Source organism: Pagrus pagrus, assembly GCF_965226575.1.
Source record: "Pagrus pagrus genome assembly, chromosome: 10".
In the NCBI taxonomy this organism is placed as follows: domain Eukaryota; kingdom Metazoa; phylum Chordata; class Actinopteri; order Spariformes; family Sparidae; genus Pagrus; species Pagrus pagrus.
The window spans coordinates 10684288-10704187 of record NC_140194.1 but is presented as its reverse complement, the minus strand read 5'-3'; the positions used below and the strand labels follow the sequence as shown (position 1 = coordinate 10704187).

The 19900-nt window shown below is 40.2% G+C and overlaps 3 protein-coding genes across 3 annotated transcripts in view; 2 read left to right on the top strand and 1 right to left on the bottom strand.

Annotated features, from left to right (window-relative positions):
• The window catches only part of tmem266 (transmembrane protein 266), a 31027-nt gene extending 25999 nt beyond the window's left edge, over positions 1 to 5028 (top strand). Inside the window, exons 8-11 of the mRNA XM_084364530.1 lie at positions 359 to 474; positions 1077 to 1269; positions 3324 to 3386; positions 3481 to 5028. Of these exons, the coding sequence (XP_084220656.1) occupies positions 359 to 474; positions 1077 to 1269; positions 3324 to 3386; positions 3481 to 4118 (1010 nt within the window). The 3' untranslated portion in view covers positions 4119 to 5028. The remainder of the gene's footprint in view (positions 1 to 358; positions 475 to 1076; positions 1270 to 3323; positions 3387 to 3480) is intronic.
• A 168-nt stretch (positions 5029 to 5196) lies between these two features.
• On the bottom strand, positions 5197 to 13099 carry etfa (electron transfer flavoprotein subunit alpha). The gene is made up of 12 exons (XM_084364531.1): positions 12995 to 13099; positions 12043 to 12192; positions 11796 to 11877; positions 11226 to 11308; positions 10894 to 10993; positions 10544 to 10654; positions 10175 to 10276; positions 9877 to 9945; positions 9697 to 9779; positions 8204 to 8269; positions 7850 to 7930; positions 5197 to 5668 (listed from the first exon to the last, which is right to left on the bottom strand). The coding sequence occupies exons 1-12, from the start codon at positions 13031 to 13033 to the stop codon at positions 5633 to 5635; spliced, it is 1002 nt and encodes a 333-aa protein (XP_084220657.1). The 5' UTR covers positions 13034 to 13099; the 3' UTR covers positions 5197 to 5632.
• Positions 13100 to 15140: 2041 nt separating this feature from the next.
• On the top strand, positions 15141 to 19241 carry isl2a (ISL LIM homeobox 2a; the record flags this gene model as incomplete). Its single annotated transcript, XM_084364145.1, is given in 7 exon segments — positions 15141 to 15212; positions 15215 to 15377; positions 15825 to 16014; positions 16157 to 16416; positions 16818 to 17104; positions 17830 to 17997; positions 18679 to 19241. Coding segments are annotated over 7 exon segments (1257 nt in total). The 3' UTR covers positions 18796 to 19241.
• Positions 19242 to 19900: the final 659 nt, after the last annotated feature.

Here is a 19900-nt window from a genome sequence, read left to right as displayed (position 1 = left end):
TAATATTCACTTAAATAAATGTAATTAAACAAATTTTAAAAAAGTTGCTGATTTGCAGATTTATGTCGATGTTGGAACATTTTTTTTATTATTTTATTTTTAAACTGAAAACATAAAATCAATGTAAGTGATTTGAGTCACCATGACTCAAGTCAAGTCAGGTCACGAGGCTTCCTCGTCAACTTCTTAATCCAGTTGTAAGTCATCAAAACAATGACTCAGGTCTTCTTTAGTCCTAGTCATAGTGACACCACAGAGTCCACATCTCTGTGGATTAATAAAACGAATGTAGCATTTTGTAAAAAAAATAAACTTGCAGTTGTTGGAAAACTGACCATAATATGTCTTATATTTTAAGCCTATGTGCTGCAAGTGAAGGTGGAGATGGAGCTGGAGATCCAGCAGTATGAGAAGGCCAAGGCTGTGAGGGAGGAACAACTTGACCGGCTCACCCAGATCTGCCAGGAACAGGCAGTATGTCCTCTTATCGCTCACCTACTTACAGCTTGCAATTTATAGTTTCATGTTACCAGCAGAGGGCAGCAAAGCCCCATGAAAGACAAGAATGAAATCTGTACTGGAAAGGCAGGCAAAACTGATCACATTTCATCAGTGGATAATACTTTTACAGAAGTCCTGCGGATATCAGATAGCCAGCACTGTGCATTACCTCAACACAATCTATTGATGACTTCACAGTTTAATGTAATAGTTCTCTTATTTTTGAAGTCATATTACTTAGCTAAAGAAAAAGTTAGATAAGTAACTTTGCAAGTGTGTAAGTGCTTTTTATTTCTCAGATATCGACCCAAAAGAGGAAGAAAGGATCGACTGTATGTGGAAAATATTATAGAGATCGGAAATGTGCAGTTTAGTTTGGCATATGAACACTTTATTTTCTAATGGGACCTAAAATGCAAATAAAATGCATGTACATGAGTTGATTGAATATTAACAAGTTCAATATAGAGTGTTTTGTTTGTGTTAAACAGTTCTAAAAGATTTCTGTGCGTATTTTCTTTGAAGGTCTAAAGAAAAATAAGAGTTGTCTTATTTTTGTCCTTCTTTCCTGTCAGTTTGAAATCAGGCAGCTGAGGGCCCACCTGGCCCAACAGGACCTGGATCTGGTAGCAGAGCGTGAAGCAGCCATGCAGATCCACCATATGTGGGGTAAACAGAGCAGCAGTTTCCAGGAAGTGGACGGACTGGCCCCAGGGGCCTCCGAGCATCACGGGCCAGCTAAAGCAAGAGAGCCCGGAGGGCCTGCAGGTAACCGTCTGGAACACCCAACTCCTTTGTATTACAGGCTATCACGACCTCTGTGCACGAGGGGGAAACCACGTACATCGTGTGCACACAAAGTGGATGCTGAATTCAAAGATGTCCTCAGTGCCTTCAGCCTTTTATAGGATTGGAAGATTGCAGGTTTAAATTCTTTGGGAAGATTAAATGAAAAATCCCTTCTCATCCTTAGCGGACACACTGATCCGTCATAAATAACACATAATTCTCAAAGGAATATAACATATGCAGGCTAGTCTAGTTCAGAGACCTTTCAGTTATTAAAAGTGCCACAAAAAAAAGATAGAAATTAGCATGACACCTCTCTGTAAACAACCCTCGCTCTGAAGCACCATGCTGGAGTGCCGGACAGTGTATGAATAGTGGACATCACACGCTGGCACAGTGTTGGTGTCCTCATCTCAGAAACATTCATCTCACAATCCACATCAAAATTCTGGCGCCACACCTAGATGGACTATAAACCTCTCACACAGTGACAGGTCATAACTTACATGGCTTAAAGCAACAAAGCGCTGTCAGTGTAGGTGATGTCAGGGCTCAAAACACTGAGGCTTTTCCTTTATCAAAGCTATAAATCATGGCGCGACCTGCCATACGTCAGAGCAACGTTTCTACTCAGACATCCTTTTAACTGGAGCTGCTTCTCATACGCTCATGTTGTATTGATCACCCGCTGGAGATGGTCCCTGTCACAGTTAAGGCTGAACAATGAGCAGCCCCTCTTGGGACATTCATAAAATGAGTTTGTGAAATCCAAACATAAATGAATATGAGCCATCGAACAGTCCTGTGGGACCTCGGTGAGCACTTAAGAGAAACACTTGGACTGATTTAGGATCTGTGAAGCACAATCGTACAGAGTGTGGCTCATTCAGGTGGTGCTGAAATAATTTGTTGATTGAGCTATTAGCAGATCAACAAAAAAATAACAATTTTAATTACTGATTAGTTATTTATCGTGCAAAAATGGAAAAGATTTAGTCAATTTACCTTCTATACTATATATACTCCTGGCTGTAAAATGAATGTCTTTGGGTTTTGGACTGGAAAAAACACAGTTGTTGACAGTTGTTTTACATTTTATAGATACATACAAATTAAAGTAATAATTTATTATATCTCCAGACTCAGGCACACTGAGCTTTAAAGGTAACACTGTAATTTAAGTCCCCATATTTAGCATTTATGATCAGTATGCAATAATGTAATAAATATATATTAATAAATATTATATTATATTATATAATAGATATAATTATATTATTCAAACAGTTTTTCTGCTATGTTATCGTTCATTATCTCTTTAAACAAGGGCCTCTACTTACAGGTGCCCACAGAACATTTTATGTTTCAGTGATGTTTATAAATAATACATAGGGGTAGTTAAAGTAAAGTGTTCATTTCTAGTTAATCATTTTATCTATAAAATGTAAAATAATAGTGAAAAATGCCAAAATGAATCATGTTTCCAGAGCCCAAGGCATGATATCTTTAAATTGTGTCTTTGTTTTGTCTGACCTACAGCCCAAAACCAAAAGGTTTTTGGGGGTGGTTTTCTTGAAGAAATGCTAAATTAAAGGTCCAGTGTGAAAGATTCAGGGGCAGAAATGGAATATGATATAATTTATAATTATGTTTTTGTTAGTGTATAATCACCAGAAACTAAGAATCACTGTGTTTTCGTTGCCTTAGAATGAGCCTTTTATATACACAGAGGGAGCATGTCCTCTTCCAGGGAGTCTGCCATGTTTCTATAGCAGCCGAGAAAGGACAAACCAAACGTTCGTGTTTTTGCCAGCCACCCATGGGAGGGAGAGACGAGGAGCAATCTAAAACCTCACCTACAGTTTAAAGTTTTAACGCCTTCTATTGCCCAACTTTAACCAAGTTGTATGAATTCTTAAAAAATAAAAAAATAAATAAAAGTTACTGTTTACATGTTGGACTGTCAAAGGAATGTGGTACCTCAGTAAAGTTTAAGTACATTACCTATCATTAACCTCTACAATCCTCCTCAGATCACCATGGTCAGGATGACATGAACAACTACATCAGCCAGTACTACAGTGAGCCGAGCAGTGGTGAGCATCAACAAGATCCTGCCTCACTCTTCCCTACAGCCTAGGTAGCACCACTATAATTCAAGGCCCTGTACATGATGTGTTGTTCTTGCAGATATGGGGATCCCAGACCCTGCACGAGTCATCACCACAGCAGCCATAGACGTGCACCTGCCCAACAACCCCAGCCAGCTCCCCTCCTCCTTGGTGAGTGCTGACGCAGTGACATCAGGACGCTTGCAGCGCACCGGCAGCTCGGTCAGTGAGGCCTCCACCACCACGGTGTCCCGCACCAGCTTCAGCGCCCGGCAGCACAGCATCAGCAGCCACACGCTGGGCTCCACCACGGACTGCAGCTCCACGGTGCGCGAGGCCTCCACCTCCACAGACTACAGCGACCAACGCTGCTACCCTCCACCCTACAGCAGCCCTCTGGCCCTGGGCCCTCAGCCTCGAGGGAGTCCCAGTGCTGTGGTGCAGGAGCTGCTCTCCTCTCTGTCCGAGGACTCCTGTCTCACCCAGAAGGGCCTGGACCCTGTCAACCTGAAACCGCCCAGCCCGGCAGGTTCCACCAAAACCAGCCCCGAGCTGGAGCACAGGGTCAACATCTACAACAAGAGGAACCAGGAGAGCAGAGTCGGGCTGCACTCCAAGCCTCTCATCCACCTGCAGGGCAACGAGCCTCTTCTAGAGGAGAAGTACAGGATGATGGAGCCAGTGGACGCCCCAGTCAACCGTCTGTCAGAGACATAAGACTCTGGGACCTCACAGGACTCGCTCTTCAGATCAACCGCAAAAATTAACTAAACTCCGGTGTTGTTGGGAGTCACTGGCACATAACTGACTTTATGTCTGCCGTCCTCTTTGTACTGGTCTGACTGAAGGACGAACTTAAGAGAGCAGCACAAAAACAGAGGGCATGGAGGACTGGAGGAGGCAGACTTGTTATCAGGCACCACTTATCAGGAAATGACATTCACAAAAACACTTTTTGAGTTTTATGAAACATTTTACCAAAAGAAACCAGCAACAGGGCTCCAGCCCACAATGTTCTGACAATTGGTCTGTGCTGAAAAAAATATCTGGCTTTGATGTGTTGAGCTGTGGTTTGAGTCTTAGGAAGTGAAACCAGTGAGAGAATGGTGCAGAGGGCTTAGTTCCTCTGATTTGTAGGCATTCACTGGACTGATCAGATCATAGACTACGAATCACTTCCTGCAAGCTAAAAGGCATGGATTTTATCTCAAGTGCAGGTGTATCAGCTGTTTTGATAGTCGGTCTAGTGTCTCCAAACTCACACAGAACAGTCCTCTTTGATGCGACTGCTGCAGGGTACATTGGATCAGTTTCATCTTTCTAATCTTTGTCTTTCTATATTAGCAATGTTAACATTTTTATCGAAATTCTGAGAGGAAAGATTGTGGCAAACTTTTGACTGATATTTTATCCAGGTGCCATGACTGGAACCTGAACAAACCCAGCTGAGTCGGATTTTGAAAATGTCCCTCACACACCGAATTGACTGAAAATCTACCTGCACATGATAGATTTGACGTCATCCAGGTCTAAAATGTTACCTTTTTTATGAGTTTAATGTTCAAAAGCTGTGTAAATATTTCAGGATGGGTTTGATCTTCATATCACAGCCAAAAAAAAAATAAAAGTGAGGGACTTGAAGTGGAGCTATAATAAAATGTCAAAAAGGAAATTATAGCATGAAACTTTAAAAAAAAAAATATCGAAACTAACCCTGTTTATTGTACTGTCAACAGGCATTTTCTATCTTGAAAGAGGGCATTGCAAAATGAATCCAATAAATTGAAAACATGGCAAAATGAGAAAACTATTAGTTGTCGATTTAATACATCATTTCCCAAGAGCATCTCAGTAGGTACACCCTCTACGTTGGCATGAAGAGCTACATCTTAGTCAACTACAACATCATCATTCCAAAGATGTCCTTTACAGTATTTGTATTAAATACAAATTACAAGCAGGACGCCTAGAGGGGGAAAAAAACACCCCCAAAAAGGTACATACACCCTAATTCATTGATATTTAATGCTTGCTTAGTATTTATAAAAACTGGCATTTATTTCCAGATTGAGAGTGTTCTTCTGTTTCCAGTCAGAAAGAAGATGTTGACAATTATTTCTGCACACAAACACTCAAAAATATATTAAGGCAGTGGCCATGTGTTCCTGCGGTCGCTCTCTGAATTCTTCTGGCAGCGGGTCTCAGCTGTGTGATGGAAGTTTGGTTTGTCTTCACTTGTCCAGAGCTGCAGTCATCTCAGGAACAGCCTGAAGAGATAAAACAGTGCAGAGATTCAATTATAGTATTCTACCAACATTTTACACTGGCAGGAACAAATACAGCGAGTGTTTTCTGTGTTTGTATTTACTGCAGGTGTTTGTTGTAGAGGCAGACTGATAATCGATTTTTGGGGTCAATGCCGATACAGAGAGTTAAAAACTAAGATATAGATTTATTTATTTAATTTTAATTGTAAAATGTGGTTGTGAAACAAAGGTACATACCTGATGATACATAATTGATGCAGGATATTTTACAGTTAAATAATAATCGTTACTGTCTAAAATGGCATCCGTGCACGTTCATAGACAGTGAACACTGGAAATATTAATCATTTTCTGCATTATAATCTCAAAAAAAAAAAAAAGTTTTCATATAGGCACATACCAATGTATCTGTGATAGGCCAACTGATACGTCAGAAAACTTAAACTATACGTTTGTAGTCGCTCCAGTGTACTTTTAAATTTCCTTTCTGGAAAGATCGTTAACAAGCTCCGTTTCCTCCATTATAATATCAGGCTTGTCAACTGGAGGTACTGACATAAAGGAAATAAAATCGCTTCCACATACATTTTTTACAGTTAGTTTGATGTTCATTTGCATATTTAAATATATATTACTTTGAGTTTTATGTTCAGTAATCCAGATTTATTTGTTGATTACTTAAATTCCTTATTTCGGCCCTTATTATAGGGAAAATCATATTTTTCACTCATACACAAATAGGACCTATGCACATCCATCAATGTAGGGGGAGATGTCAGAGTGATGGGGCTGCCCTATAATCAGGCGCCCAGAGCAGGTAGGGGTCCGGTGCCTTGCTCAAGGGCACCTCGACAGTGCCCAGGAGGTAAACTGGCACCTCTCCAGCTACCAGTCTACACTTTGTACTGACTCGTCCAAGTGGTCTTAAACCAACCAAAGTCAAGTCCCTATGGACCGAGCTACTGACACCGCCCTGCCACTATCTGCTTTTTCCTGCTCCAAACTATCATTTATAATATCGGTCTTTAAAAATCCACCATTGGTCGAACCTCTAGAGGAAATTCCTTAGGCATTGAAATTTCTATTCATCATTAATAACTGCTGTGACCACTTGAAATCTTTCCAGGTTTTACCTGTGGGGATAAAATGTAATTTCCATCCTCAGCATATTCCATAGAAATAGATTTATGAGTTTATTAGACAACCTGTCGTGCATGCTGGTGCTTACAATATAAATGAGGACACACTGACTTCAACCTGAGATTTATCAAGACTGAAACTGGCACACAAACATTTATCACAAGGTTTACACAAGCAGAGCAAGATTCTACATGGGAGGCATGTGCCCATGAATAAACAGGCTGATAATGCCAGTCGTGTAGTTTTAAATAAGATAAATTCAAAAGTCTTTTATGGTAAACGTAAGAACAAATTTATTCAATTGGCTCTCTTTGTGAGTCGAGCAACTTCAGAACTGAATCATCAGTCACTGCCTGAGTTGGTCCGAAGTATCAACTGTCCATTTGGGGAAAAAGTCGAGAGCCCATCCATTTTAATCAGCTATCTGATCACATGTAAGGTGATCTCATGCAGTAGGACACAACTCTACTGCCACTAGCTATTATTACTAATCACTTCTACAGAGTTTGTCAGGACACCTGGGCTGCTCGTGCACCACTGAGGGGGCTAAATAAAACATGACCGACAGGACACACAAATTATAACCTACTAGCCTTTCACAAGCATCCAACACTCCTGGCTCACTATCCCCGAGCACCAGCTAGATACAAGGAAGCAACTAAGCGTGTAAACGTCCTGGCAAGCTGAATACACAACTGAAGCCACCTTTTAAGTATCTACTGATCACTTTTTATATCTTCTGAGATGGTAATGTGTTTCTCTCTGAACAGCAAGCTCAGCCACAACTCTCCTCTGATTAATTCAAGGACTTAATAATTCAACAGTTGCACATTTCCATTAGGTGGAATAAGGCATCGTGCAAAATTTATCAGTGAGAAAGCAAATGTCATATTCTGACCGTCACTCTAGACTCTTAGCTGTCAAAACAGCGTAAAACCAGGCATAAGCTGCATGAGTGGTGCGATTGTCTCACTGCTTGGTTGTCTCCTTATTTGAGATCATAGTGGTGTTACTGCAGCAATATCAATCCCAGACACTTACCTTGAAAAGATCAGCGACCAGGCCATAGTCAGCCACCTGGAAAATGGGAGCTTCTGGGTCCTTGTTGATAGCAACAATAGTCTGAATAAAAAAAAAGAACATGTTTAGCACTCGTACACAAGAAAGTAAAGAACAAACTGTCTGAATGTTAAGTGTCGATGTCTTCTGTTCAGCCAGAAGCACAGAAATAATGATCATTCGATTAATAAAAACAGAATTCAGACTTGACTTTTTTAACCTTTGGAGCTGTTTGATATCATCAGTTTTCATAAAACATACATTGCAAAGGGAACATTTTACTTTGTTTACTATATGGGAAAAAAACAGCCTTTCCTGTAGTTGCAATGGCATTACCTTGCTATCTTTCATTCCAGCCAGGTGCTGAATGGCTCCAGAGATACCTACAGCAATGTACAACTCCTGTGGACACAAACGGAAGACAATCAGACACATGTTACTTGCTTGTATACATGACGTGTAATCTCTTTGGAAAAGGTAGAACTACGGTACAGCAGAGATGACTGATGGTATAATGATCACGGGTGTGTAATCCATCAGAGGGTGCAGGGGCGAGTGAGCAAAGGGTCAGCCGCCCCCAAACCTGTTAGGAAAACCATCTCTGCCTCTTGGTTTAATGCACGGCCATATTAATATTTCAGTGCTTATTTAATGTTGCAGCTGAGGACAAAGCAAAGCAGCTGCTCTCAGAGGACAAAGGCAGCAAAATGTGAACACTGTAGTGTCTCATAACTGTAGAAAAGGCATAAAGCAACCTTTGCCACTAAGCAGACAATAACAACAGAATTTGGAGGTTCATATTCTTAAATGATCAGTTTCACAATCAGAATATTTTATTGAAGCCTGAGGGTGAAATTATGGTACAGTTGTTCCTTCTGGATAGAAATGACACAGGATAAGAAAAATTTTAAACAAGAGAGAAAATAAGAGAATGTAAAATTAAATTATACACAGTAATTTGTGCTAATAAAACAATGGAAATGGGCATATTTATGATATATGATAACTATATTTAACTAGAAAATATAAATAAGAAATTGAGACATGTGAGAGATATGTGCTTCATAAGAAATAAAAAATATGTAATGTTCATAAAGAGTAATTTATTCAAGATTATGAAAAGGATGGTCAAAGCAAGCCATTTTTGGCCATTCAAATTGAATCTCTTTTTTTTTTTTTTTATTGAAAAATACGCTATGACAAAAAAAAAAGCATTTGTGTGGTTAATCCGCTCTCTGACCAACACTGCCAAGCTGCTTTTACCACACTCTGTTAGAGACCAACGGCTTTACATGAAATATTTTGGTAATACATTTTACTTTAATCAGCAGAGAAGAGGTTATTTTACATGCATGCATACATACATGCATATAGAAAGTGAATTTTACTTAAAAAAAACAACAACAAATCAAATTATATATAATTAACTTAGCCAAATTCAACAAGCTTGTCATAACATTTAGAAAATCCGATTTGGCCAGTCTGGCCTGGCCTGAGCTCTGACCAGATATCCACTGCACTCTGCCTTAATGGATCAGCTAAATCATTTAGGCCCCTTAATGTGCCATCCAGTACATTTTGCAGGGCCTAATGTGTGGATAATCACAGCTGGGGTAACCCGGCTGAATCACATAATGGGAAGTTAACCTTTTAAAAAGGGCAGAGCAGCCGCCCTGATCACACTGGATTGCAGGGATTGCTGTGTAAAGGCAAACAGGCATTTATTCACTCTGAGAAGGCAACTGAGTTCTAATGTTTTTAAATTCATCTGTTGTTGCAGTACAAAATGAAGTAATCCAAATAAGCACTTCTGAAAAGGAATAACTTACCGGTGCTACAATCTTGCCCGTCTGTCCGACCTGCATGTCATTCGGGACATACCCAGCATCCACTGCAGCTCTGGATGCACCAACTGGACAAAGAGTATTATGCAATTTAAACTTGATCTTAAGTAACTTGAGTATTACTAAGTAACCAGGTACATTTAAAAAATGATAATCTAATTCTACCTGCGGCATTCAGCTTGTCAGCAAGGTCATACAGCAGCTTGAAGTTATCTCCACTCTTCAAACCCCTTCCTGCAACAAGAAAACACCATTATTCTACCAGGTGAGAAAGCTAAAGTTTGAAAAAGTACACATGCAGATTATATTATCTTAATATTTTCAACAATGCAAGAATAAATCCAAACTGTAGTTGAGCAATGCTTTGAAAATAAAAGAAGACAAAGACAAAGTGGCTTTGCAGACAAATGGTGCCATTTCTTTGGCCATAATTTGTAATTCAGAACACTGAAAGGTTTCCCACCTCCTGACACCACAACTTTGGCGCTGGTCAGCTCTGGACGGTCACTCTTTGTCAGAGTCTGTTCCACCCACTCGGAAACTCCAGCGGCAGAAGAAGCAGCAACTGCAGTCAACAGAGAAGAGAATCACAAATGATGAGGAGGAACACGCCATCAAAAACACACTTGTAATGATAAACAAATAACATTCGCAGAGGTATACTGTATCTTTTTTTAAAAACTATTATTATATTATTCATACAACATCAAACGTGGCTAATACATTATCTCATGAAGGAACCTAAAACAATGCATCAACATCCATAATATCAAGTCATATCTTAGCATGCACCGTATCAAAGCTCGCTGGATGAATCAGACTGTTACTGTACCATCTTCTGATGCAGCACTTCCTCCCTCTAATGGAGCTGCCTCAAAGGAAGTCCCTCTGACCGTGAAGATCTTGATTGCCTCATTACACTTCACAGTGCTGAGAGCATTTCCTGTGTAATAAAAAATATTATTAAATACTAGATATTATTATATATAAAAAGCAGTAAGATCAAAACCAGAGCCAAATCCTGCTGCAAAAGCTAAGCAGGGTTGAAATTACATCTGTGTCATATCAAGGTTGAACCAAATTCAGATCAAGATTTCACACTTCTTCTGAAGCATATCAATACTAATTCATGAGAAGATGAAACAACATGCGTCACTTCTTTATCATAACAACAGGACTTACCAGCATAAATGGTTCTGACAAAAGTGTCTGGGGACTTGATCTCGATAATATCTGAAACTGGAGCAACATCCAACTTGGCAGCCACTCTGGGAAGCAGGTTCTATGGAAAGAAACATTGAATAAGCAGGGAAATGAGCACTGATCAAATTAGATGATGAACAAAGAGGATAAAGACGGACTATGGTTCATGGAATGATGGACTGATGGAAATGATGAGTACAAAAAGTGCTGCGAACTGTTGGACAGCTTATACATTTAAGGTATTTTAAGTAGGAACTTGTCTTTTTTTCTGAACTGATTTCTGAAGATTAAGGCTGTTGTCCATGACTTACCTTTCCAAAGGCAGATGCTCCAGCACAGATGTGGGTGAAACTGAATTGCTTTTGTGTTTGCAGGATAAGTGGAGTCAACTCCTCTGAGGAAAGAAAATAGGATGAGAAAGCTGAAACAAAATCAGGTAGCTATAGCCCTGCCTCTGACTGCAGCCATGCCAGTTCTAGCCCACTTTAACATATGAACAGGGAAATCAAATGAAAAGTGTATCTCCTTTCCCTCAGTTACTCCTGCCAAGATGCCCTTATGCCAACATCAACAACTACAACATCCAGCTGAGAAAATGTGGGAATGTGTATTTACAACCCTGATCACAAAGCAAAGTTGCTGTTTTCTCACTTTGCATGTTGCAGGCATCAAATTTATGAGTGTTGCCTGCACTCAATCAGATTTGCAAATCATTGTATTATGTTTTTATTTTCATTTGACACGGCGTCCAAACTTTTTTGGAATCTGGTTTGTATGAAGCAGGTTATTGCCAATAAAGAAACAGCTTGTTCAGTACACATCTGACCTGTGAGTGAAAGTTAAATGAATAAGAGGCATCAGGTTTCCTTCATGTTACATACCTGGCAGGAAACCTTTGTAAGAATCATGTTGAGCAACCAGGACCTTCTTCACACCTTGTACTTTGCTGATTTCCTCGGCGACCTGAGAAGTTAGAAAACTATTTGATGCAATATACTCCATTCCAACTGACTCTGTGTCTTTATGGTAATACATAATGGTAATGCCAAAATAACATTAACATTATATCACAAATAGAAACACATCTGGTGATCTCTTATGCAGATGACTCTAAAAAGCTTTGCCTACCTTTGCACAGTTTGTTCCAGCAACCAGACATGCCACCTCTCCCCCGAGCTTACTGGCGGCAGTGATGGCATTTAGTGTTATAGGAGTCAGCTTCTCATTGTTGTGCTCTGCAACCACCAAGGTGCTCTGAAACCTTTGGAGGAGGCCAGTCTGTTGGAGAAGATGTGTGAATCAATAAAAAAGAGAGAAGAAGAGAGCTGGGCGACTGAAAACGTCTTTCCTGATAAAACAGTTTTAAGCATTGGGAAATAAACACTAACTGCCAAATTATAAAAATGTATAATTATATAATAATCAATAATGGAAGCGAACAGGTAAACAATCTACTGTGCAAGGTCTGAAACAGCTGCATCAGGGTCAGTCAAAACAAAACAGGATCACACCGGCCTCATCTGGAAAGGACTGAGCACTATCACTTAATAAAGGTCATTCACATTCAGTCAAACCAAGAAAAACACCTAAATAAGACATAAAACACCTCATGATACTTATTAATCACTTATTATACGATGTGTATACTATTTAAACACGAGATTGCATGCTTTAGGTAACACTTTAGCATCACCTGCAGCGTCAATGACAATGTTGAAGTTTCGTAACTGTTGTTCAACGTTACCAGCTTTCATAACCGCTAGGCTAAGCTATGCTAACAACAGCTGGCACTAGCTCAATAACAAACAGCATTAACTTATATTCTTGTTATCTCACGATGTTAATATCGAATTTATGTCAAAATGCGTCAACCAGCGCTGTCACACGCGTTTTGAATGAGTTGAACGAGCACGACTTGCATTACATACGTGTAAACTAGCTAGCTAGCCAGCCAGCTAGCAGCTGCTGCTGCAAAAACAAGTGAGCTAACTGACGTGTTTCACGTTCTCAGTCTGCTATAAGCTGATAGATCGTTTCAAAGTACGCGCATGTTGTTAAGTCATGACTGTCATAGTCTTACCAGTTGTTTCAGACTTGTTTTGTTCAAAGCTCTGTTCATCGTGGACCCTTGTGGCTGTTGCTCCTCAGCGCTGCAGAAACAAAACTGTGCCAAAGGTCGTCTGAGTTCTCGCGAGATAGAACGAGACGAGAACGACAATTTCCGGTCATCTCTCTCTCTCTCTCTCTCTCTCTCTCTCTCTCTCTCTCTCTCTCTCTCTCTCTCTCTCTCTCGACATTTAATTTAATAATTTTTTATAAAAAACAAAAAAAACATTTAAAGTAAACAGCAGCCTGACGCATTATGATAATCAGTTAAACACGTGGATACACTTTTCATTCAAAATGATTCAATGATTCACATTTTGTCCAGTTTTTCCCTCAGAGACTGAAGAAGTATAATAATTTAAACCCCTCCTTGAAAAAACAAGCTTATAGAGGTCTATTTGCTCTTCAGAAATGTAATTTCGTTTTGACTATAATGCTACAGTTTTCATTTCTCATTTTTCAGTCAGTAACCCGGATAAGTAAAGAACAGGATTTTAAATAACACACTTAAAAACGATTTAATAATAATATTCATATTTGGCTTTATAAACAAAAAAATGTGAAAATCCAATAGGATATATGAAAATAAAAAGAAGTTGTTGTTACATTAATGATTGTGTGCTAATCAAGTCAGCTATTTAATATCAAAATCATAAAATGTTTTGAGAAAAAATTCACTTTTAGGCCATATTTATATACTTTCCATACTTGTTCAATTATCTGTATTTAAGGAAATATGTAAAGACCGACCAGCATGAGAGATTTATGATTTATCTGTGCTTTATAGGCTGTAGTAAATTCTGATTCAACCTATAATCAACTGTTTTCAGTGGGGTGGTGTGTTTCTGCCTGAGAGGGGAGAGGAAAAGAGAGAAGTGAAAAGAAAAGTGACATATGGATATCTGCTAAATCCTGGCCCACGATTGGCTGCCTTAATACATTTGAACGGTGCTAAAAACCAAATCAGCAAATGGCGTGACAGCATTATTTTTTCTCTGGCTGACTGATTCACACATTCACAGATCTGAAGTTAATTCTGAACTTAAATTAAAGGACTTGTTTGATGTTTTGGTCAAACAGTAAAAGCCTTCAGAAAGTGTCTGCTTTGATTATCTTGTGTGACTTTCTGTCTCTATTGTGTTCATGCTCTCACCCCCCTCTCTCTCTTACACTATTGAATATTGAGAGTCGAGTCTTGTGAGTTGTGAATTTATTCATTTATTTGCTCCAACATTTATGGATAATCCATACGTAAATGTAAACAGATCTATTTCTATATGCTGCATCCTATTGATCGTTTGGTGGATCCACATGATATTTCATCCAGTAGAGGGCTCTCTACAGTCAGGGGAGGATACCGGTTAACAGACACTAAAATAAAACAAAACAAACAGTATTTTTAATAGTTTTTTAAATAAACAATCACCCAAATAATAATAATAATGATAATAATATTGTTAATAATAACTTCCATAATTTATAGAAGTGACAACCTTATAACCGGTAATAATAAACATATATATCTTTTTATATTTTCAACACGGTATTTTAGAGAAAATCCGACTCACAACCAGTTAAAAAAAATATTTAATCTAATTTAATCTTTCAACTGTATGTGTATAAACTGTTGGGTGGTTTAATGTACAAAACAAAAAAACCTGTATAAGTTCTAGATAGGTTTTGTGTGTAAAAATCTTCATTTGCAAAGTATCTAAAGCTGTCAGATAAATGTAGTGAAGTAAAAAGGTACATATTTCCCACCGAATTAGTGGTTAATAGATGGATTTACTAGAAAAATATCTCACAACAAAACTATAAAACACAATATCACAGTAATATGAGATATTGATCAGGATAAATTAAAATAAGAGCCCATGTATGACATATGACAACAAAGGAAATAACAATATATCATCAAAAATCACACTTGATGTCCAAAAAGATAATTGTTCTGTGAGTTAACAGTGTAAACTGCTTTCACTTGGGAAACGGAGATGTGCAGACAGCCGCTGGGACAAAAAACATTAAAATAAAAAAAAATCTACTCTCACATTCAGTCCAAGGAAGCAAAAAGAAAAAAAACACAGGGAGAGAGCAGGGGGGTCCAGGAGGAGATTTGCATGGCACCCTCTCCCCACAGAGGTCCAGGTCTGCAGACGTCACTGGTCGAGGATCTTTGTTTTCTCTCCACCTCTCTCGGTGGAGGAATACAAGTTTATCATCCAGCCAGGGACGGGACGGTCTCCTCTGCCGCTCCTCTCCTCCGTCTGTCGGCTCTGCACTGGGCTCTTTCTCCTGTATGGTGGATATCCTGCTCAATACTTCTTTCTTGGATGATATGGGGGATCATTCAAAAAGTAAGTTTCGTCTCATTTCTGCTCCTGTGTTTCCATTCCGAGGGTTTACTGTTAGATGTGTTTTAGCTCATATTGAGGTCCTGATCGCAGTGTAGTCTCTTGAAGTTTTGATTAATTGCGAGGTTTGTGGTTTAAAATCGAAAACCGGCTGCTGGAACGAAAAAACACAACAATACCCATAATAACCTCATTAAAACTTATATTGTAATGGTGATCGTGCGTTTAGGGTGACCCATGCTGGTATTTTTAGCTCCTTTGACCTCATTATTTTAATTCAGTATCACTCCTGGAAAGACCTACGTGTTTGTTGTGATACGTGCACAACATTTTCTCTCCTTAGGGTGAAGGGGGTTTAACAGGGATGTCATGGGGATTAAAAAAAAAAAGAAGAAGAAGGAAGAGCGCACACGGTGTTGCATTAATGCATCTCTCCCCACTCTCACGCAGAGAAGTCGGGAATCGCCATGTGTGTGGGCTGTGGAAGTCAGATACACGACCAGTACATCCTGAGAGTCTCCCCGGACCTGGAGTGGCATGCAGCCTGCCTCAAGTGTGCAGAGTGCAGCCAGTATCTGGACGAGACCTGCACTTGCTTTGTCCGAGACGGAAAGACTTACTGTAAAAGAGACTATGCAAGGTAGGAAGCTCAGGGGGAGATGTGCAGGATGCATTGTTGAAAAGAAAGAGAGGAGGTGAAATAAAAATGATATTCTGAAACTAGATTCGTTTGAGTCCTGAACCATGACCCTGCAACGCGTCTCCGTCCTCCCATTTCCCAGGTTATTTGGCATCAAATGTGCAAAGTGCAACATGGGCTTCTGCAGCAGCGACCTGGTGATGAGAGCCCGGGACAACGTGTATCACATGGAGTGTTTTCGGTGCTCGGTGTGCAGCCGACACCTCCTGCCCGGGGACGAGTTCTCTCTGCGGGACGACGAGCTGCTGTGTCGGGCCGATCACGGCTTGCTGGTGGAGCGGGCCTCTGCAGGGAGCCCGCTGAGCCCCGGGAACATCCACACCAGACCGCTGCACATCTCAGGTAGGACACGCACAATTATTATTATTATTATTATTATTATTATTATTATTATTATTAGGCTACTACTATTTTTGTATCTTTCTTGCTAAATTTCTGTTGTTTTCTTAGGCTAAATTTGAGTCAATTGAATACTAATTATATTTTCTGTGCATATAGACCCTTAAAACATTCACTGAAATACCATAACAGTGTGTCTTAAACCTAATGAGTGTCGTGACCTCATAACCTAATAATATCTGGTGTTTCTTAAGCCTGATATTTTCATAAGCTGCAGAGGAAAAATGTAAATAAGTGTCTAAAATGTATTAAAAATGTAAAACTTTATGTATGCATTTATTTAAGTGTATTAATCTGAGTTTCTTATCGAATAAACCCCAATTTTTCTCCCCCCCCCCCTGCAGACGCGGTTTCGGTCCGGCATCCTCCCCATCACCGGAACCACGTCCACAAGCAGTCGGAGAAGACGACCCGGGTCCGGACGGTGCTGAACGAGAAGCAGCTCCACACCCTGCGGACCTGCTACAACGCCAACCCGCGACCGGACGCTCTGATGAAGGAACAGCTGGTGGAGATGACCGGCCTGAGCCCCAGGGTGATCCGCGTCTGGTTTCAGAACAAGCGCTGCAAGGACAAGAAGAGGTCCATCCTGATGAAGCAGATCCAGCAGCAGCAGCACAGCGACAAAACCGTGAGTGTGTTCAGCTGTTTACAGGCTGCTTTCATGGTGAAGCAATGCGTTATTACAGGTGTTTACCAAGTCACACGTTTAATATATCTCGGGCTCATTAAAGGCATTCAGTCTTTATTTATTCAGTCACTCTTTCCACAGAAAACATGCGATTAATTTATTCTGGATGAAAACTCAACGAAAGTCTGTGTAAATGATCAGGAGAGCAGAAAATGTTCATGTGCAACACCTTTGCTCGATAGGATAAAGAAAACATGAGTAACTGGTAATAATGCTGGAGAAGTGCTTGATATTTAAAGGGCTGATGACAAAAAAAACATTTGATTGTGATTTTGACTAAAAAGACAATAGAGAAAATAAGAAAGAAGGAAAATAAAATGTGTCGTTACGGAGCTGTAATATAAAACTTTCAGCTTCATATTTTTAAATGTACAGGTATTTGTATAAATTGGAAAATTATACCAAATAGAATTATTTAATCTAATTATTTTAAGCTTAAATGTAATAACCCAGCTACTGCATAATTAGATTTAGGCTGTTTAATAGGCTCATATAAGTTTATAGCGCATGCTCACACATTATTTCTACAGTACTTTCCAGCATTTCTTTGTCTTCTTGTGCGCAAAAATTGGCTTTTAGCTCCCTTATAATTACAACAAAATGGGCTTAAACATCAGAATATTTCTCCTGGTTAATATTAGGGGTGTTTTTCGCTCCTCGTGCAGAATCTGCAGGGCCTGACGGGCACAGCTCTGGTGGCAGGCAGCCCCATCCGACACGAGAGCACCGTGCAGGGGAATCCGGTGGAGGTGCAAACCTACCAGCCACCGTGGAAAACCCTCAGCGACTTCGCCCTGCAGAGCGACCTGGACCAGCCCGCCTTCCAGCAACTGGTAGGATTAACATTAAGTTCATTATTACAGAAATTAATTATAGGCTTGTGGGGAATAATACAAAGGAGCTGCACTCACAGAGGGACAAAGAGAAAGGAAAGGGAGATTTGTTGAGCGTCATTTTTGATAAAGACGCGGATTAAATTTAACAGTGATGATGGGCTTCATTTAGTGTTTTTTTTTAATTCATTTTTTTTAAAAAACACTCATAAATAATTCTTACATCTATCCAAAGGGGGGGGAAAAACCCTGGCTCAACTGATAGTGACGCTTTTCATTTTCAAAAGGTTCAAGTGCGAACAAGCTGTTTGTTGTGCCAAACTGTTTCACAACCTCGTGTAACGGCCCCCACGTGGAGTCACTGGATATGCTGACGCAGCTCTCGTGAGATTTACAAGACTGATATTTTGTCATGTGTTTTTAATAGATAGGCCTAAAAGAAGACATTTGTAATCATTTTCCACATCCACCCGGAGCCCTCGCAGCAGTGCAGCCTCGCTCCATGAGCACAGTCACATGTTGACATCTCTACCAGGGTGTTTCCTCGAGAGGGGTTTTTTTTTCAGCAAACAAGCTCTTAAAAAACAAACATAAATAAACAATCGGTGATGAAACACAAATAAATGATCGACTTTAAATAAATCCCCGTTGATCCGACTCCTCCTGTGTGTCCTCCGACAGGTGTCTTTCTCCGAGTCGGGCTCTCTGGGCAACTCCTCGGGCAGTGATGTGACCTCCCTGTCGTCGCAGTTACCGGACACACCGAACAGCATGGTGCCGAGTCCCATCGACACGTGAGGAGGCCTGGAGGTCAGCTCGCTGGAGCACCGGGGACGCGCAGAGACCTCAGCGACGTTTAATGAAGAAACACCAACACACGGGATGGATTATGCACGAGGATACATTCAAGGTGTCGACTGGAGGGATCGGAGATTTGACTTTTCCCTTCACATTTAGGGCATTTCAGCTCACTGTCTTGCTCAAGGACACTCCGGCAGGACACACACAGCTGTTGATGGACTTCTACCGTGATGCCAATGCCTGACCTGGCCATAATAACTCGGTGAATATGGGATACAAGCCTCCTGAACGTTAATGCCTACAGTATGTTTATCAGGAAAACCCACAAATACGAACTGTGTAAGATGTGCATGATTTGTAAGTTTCAATATCGACTCTTGTAAATGAATGAAACCGAGGGGAGGCGCATTGTTGGCGCTCTCTCCTGCAAATAAGTTATTATTATTTATTATTATTATGAGGACAGACATAGCCGATCTTATCAATAAAACATAGTTCTAACTGATTACTGCATGTTCAATTTGTTCAGCAAAAACCTTCAGAGAGTTTTTAAATAGTATTCAGAAAAACAAATCAGTTTTGAGGTGAAATGGAAACACATCTGCTGCTTATAACGCTCGACACTGAGGACAAACTCAGTAAAAACTTGCACATAAATATATAAATATTGTCTTTAGGTTGAAATTGAATATTCAGGTGTTATAAAGGTTTAGTCGCCCTGTGGGTGCCATTCTCTGCCAGTAAGCTGCACCTTCACAAAAACCCTGAGGTAGTGTCCTGGAAACCTTGCTTACATTTAGGCCTGCTCACTTTCTGATCCCAGTGGATCAGTAACTGATGTCTGACAAGATATTATTAACCATTTATCCACACGTCACGGGTCACTGAATGCAACACAATAAGCAAATCGTGGCCTCCAAATAGCCTGGGCCCAGATTTTGCGCATATATTTATTTTGTGTTCCCTTCGCTGATAAAACGATCAAAACGCTCGTATTTAGACACATGTCATAGTGCCATACCAACCTGAGGCCCATGGTAACAAGTCTAGACAGAGGACAGGCAGCGGCGGCCGCTTATCTTCCTCTGGCATCACCTGCAGA

What these genes read in the sequence shown, in the direction of transcription:
- etfa (XM_084364531.1), bottom strand. Translation starts at nt 13,033, where the DNA reads ATGAACAGAGCTTTGAACAAAACAAGTCTGAAACAACTG. An exon ending in CTGGAACAAACTGTGCAAAG is followed by an intron (nt 11,878 to 12,042) that starts GTAGGCAAAGCT and finishes CTAACTTCTCAG; the next exon opens with GTCGCCGAGGAAATCAGCAA. An exon ending in CGGGCAAGATTGTAGCACCG is followed by an intron (nt 8,270 to 9,696) that starts GTAAGTTATTCC and finishes TTGTGTCCACAG; the next exon opens with GAGTTGTACATTGCTGTAGG.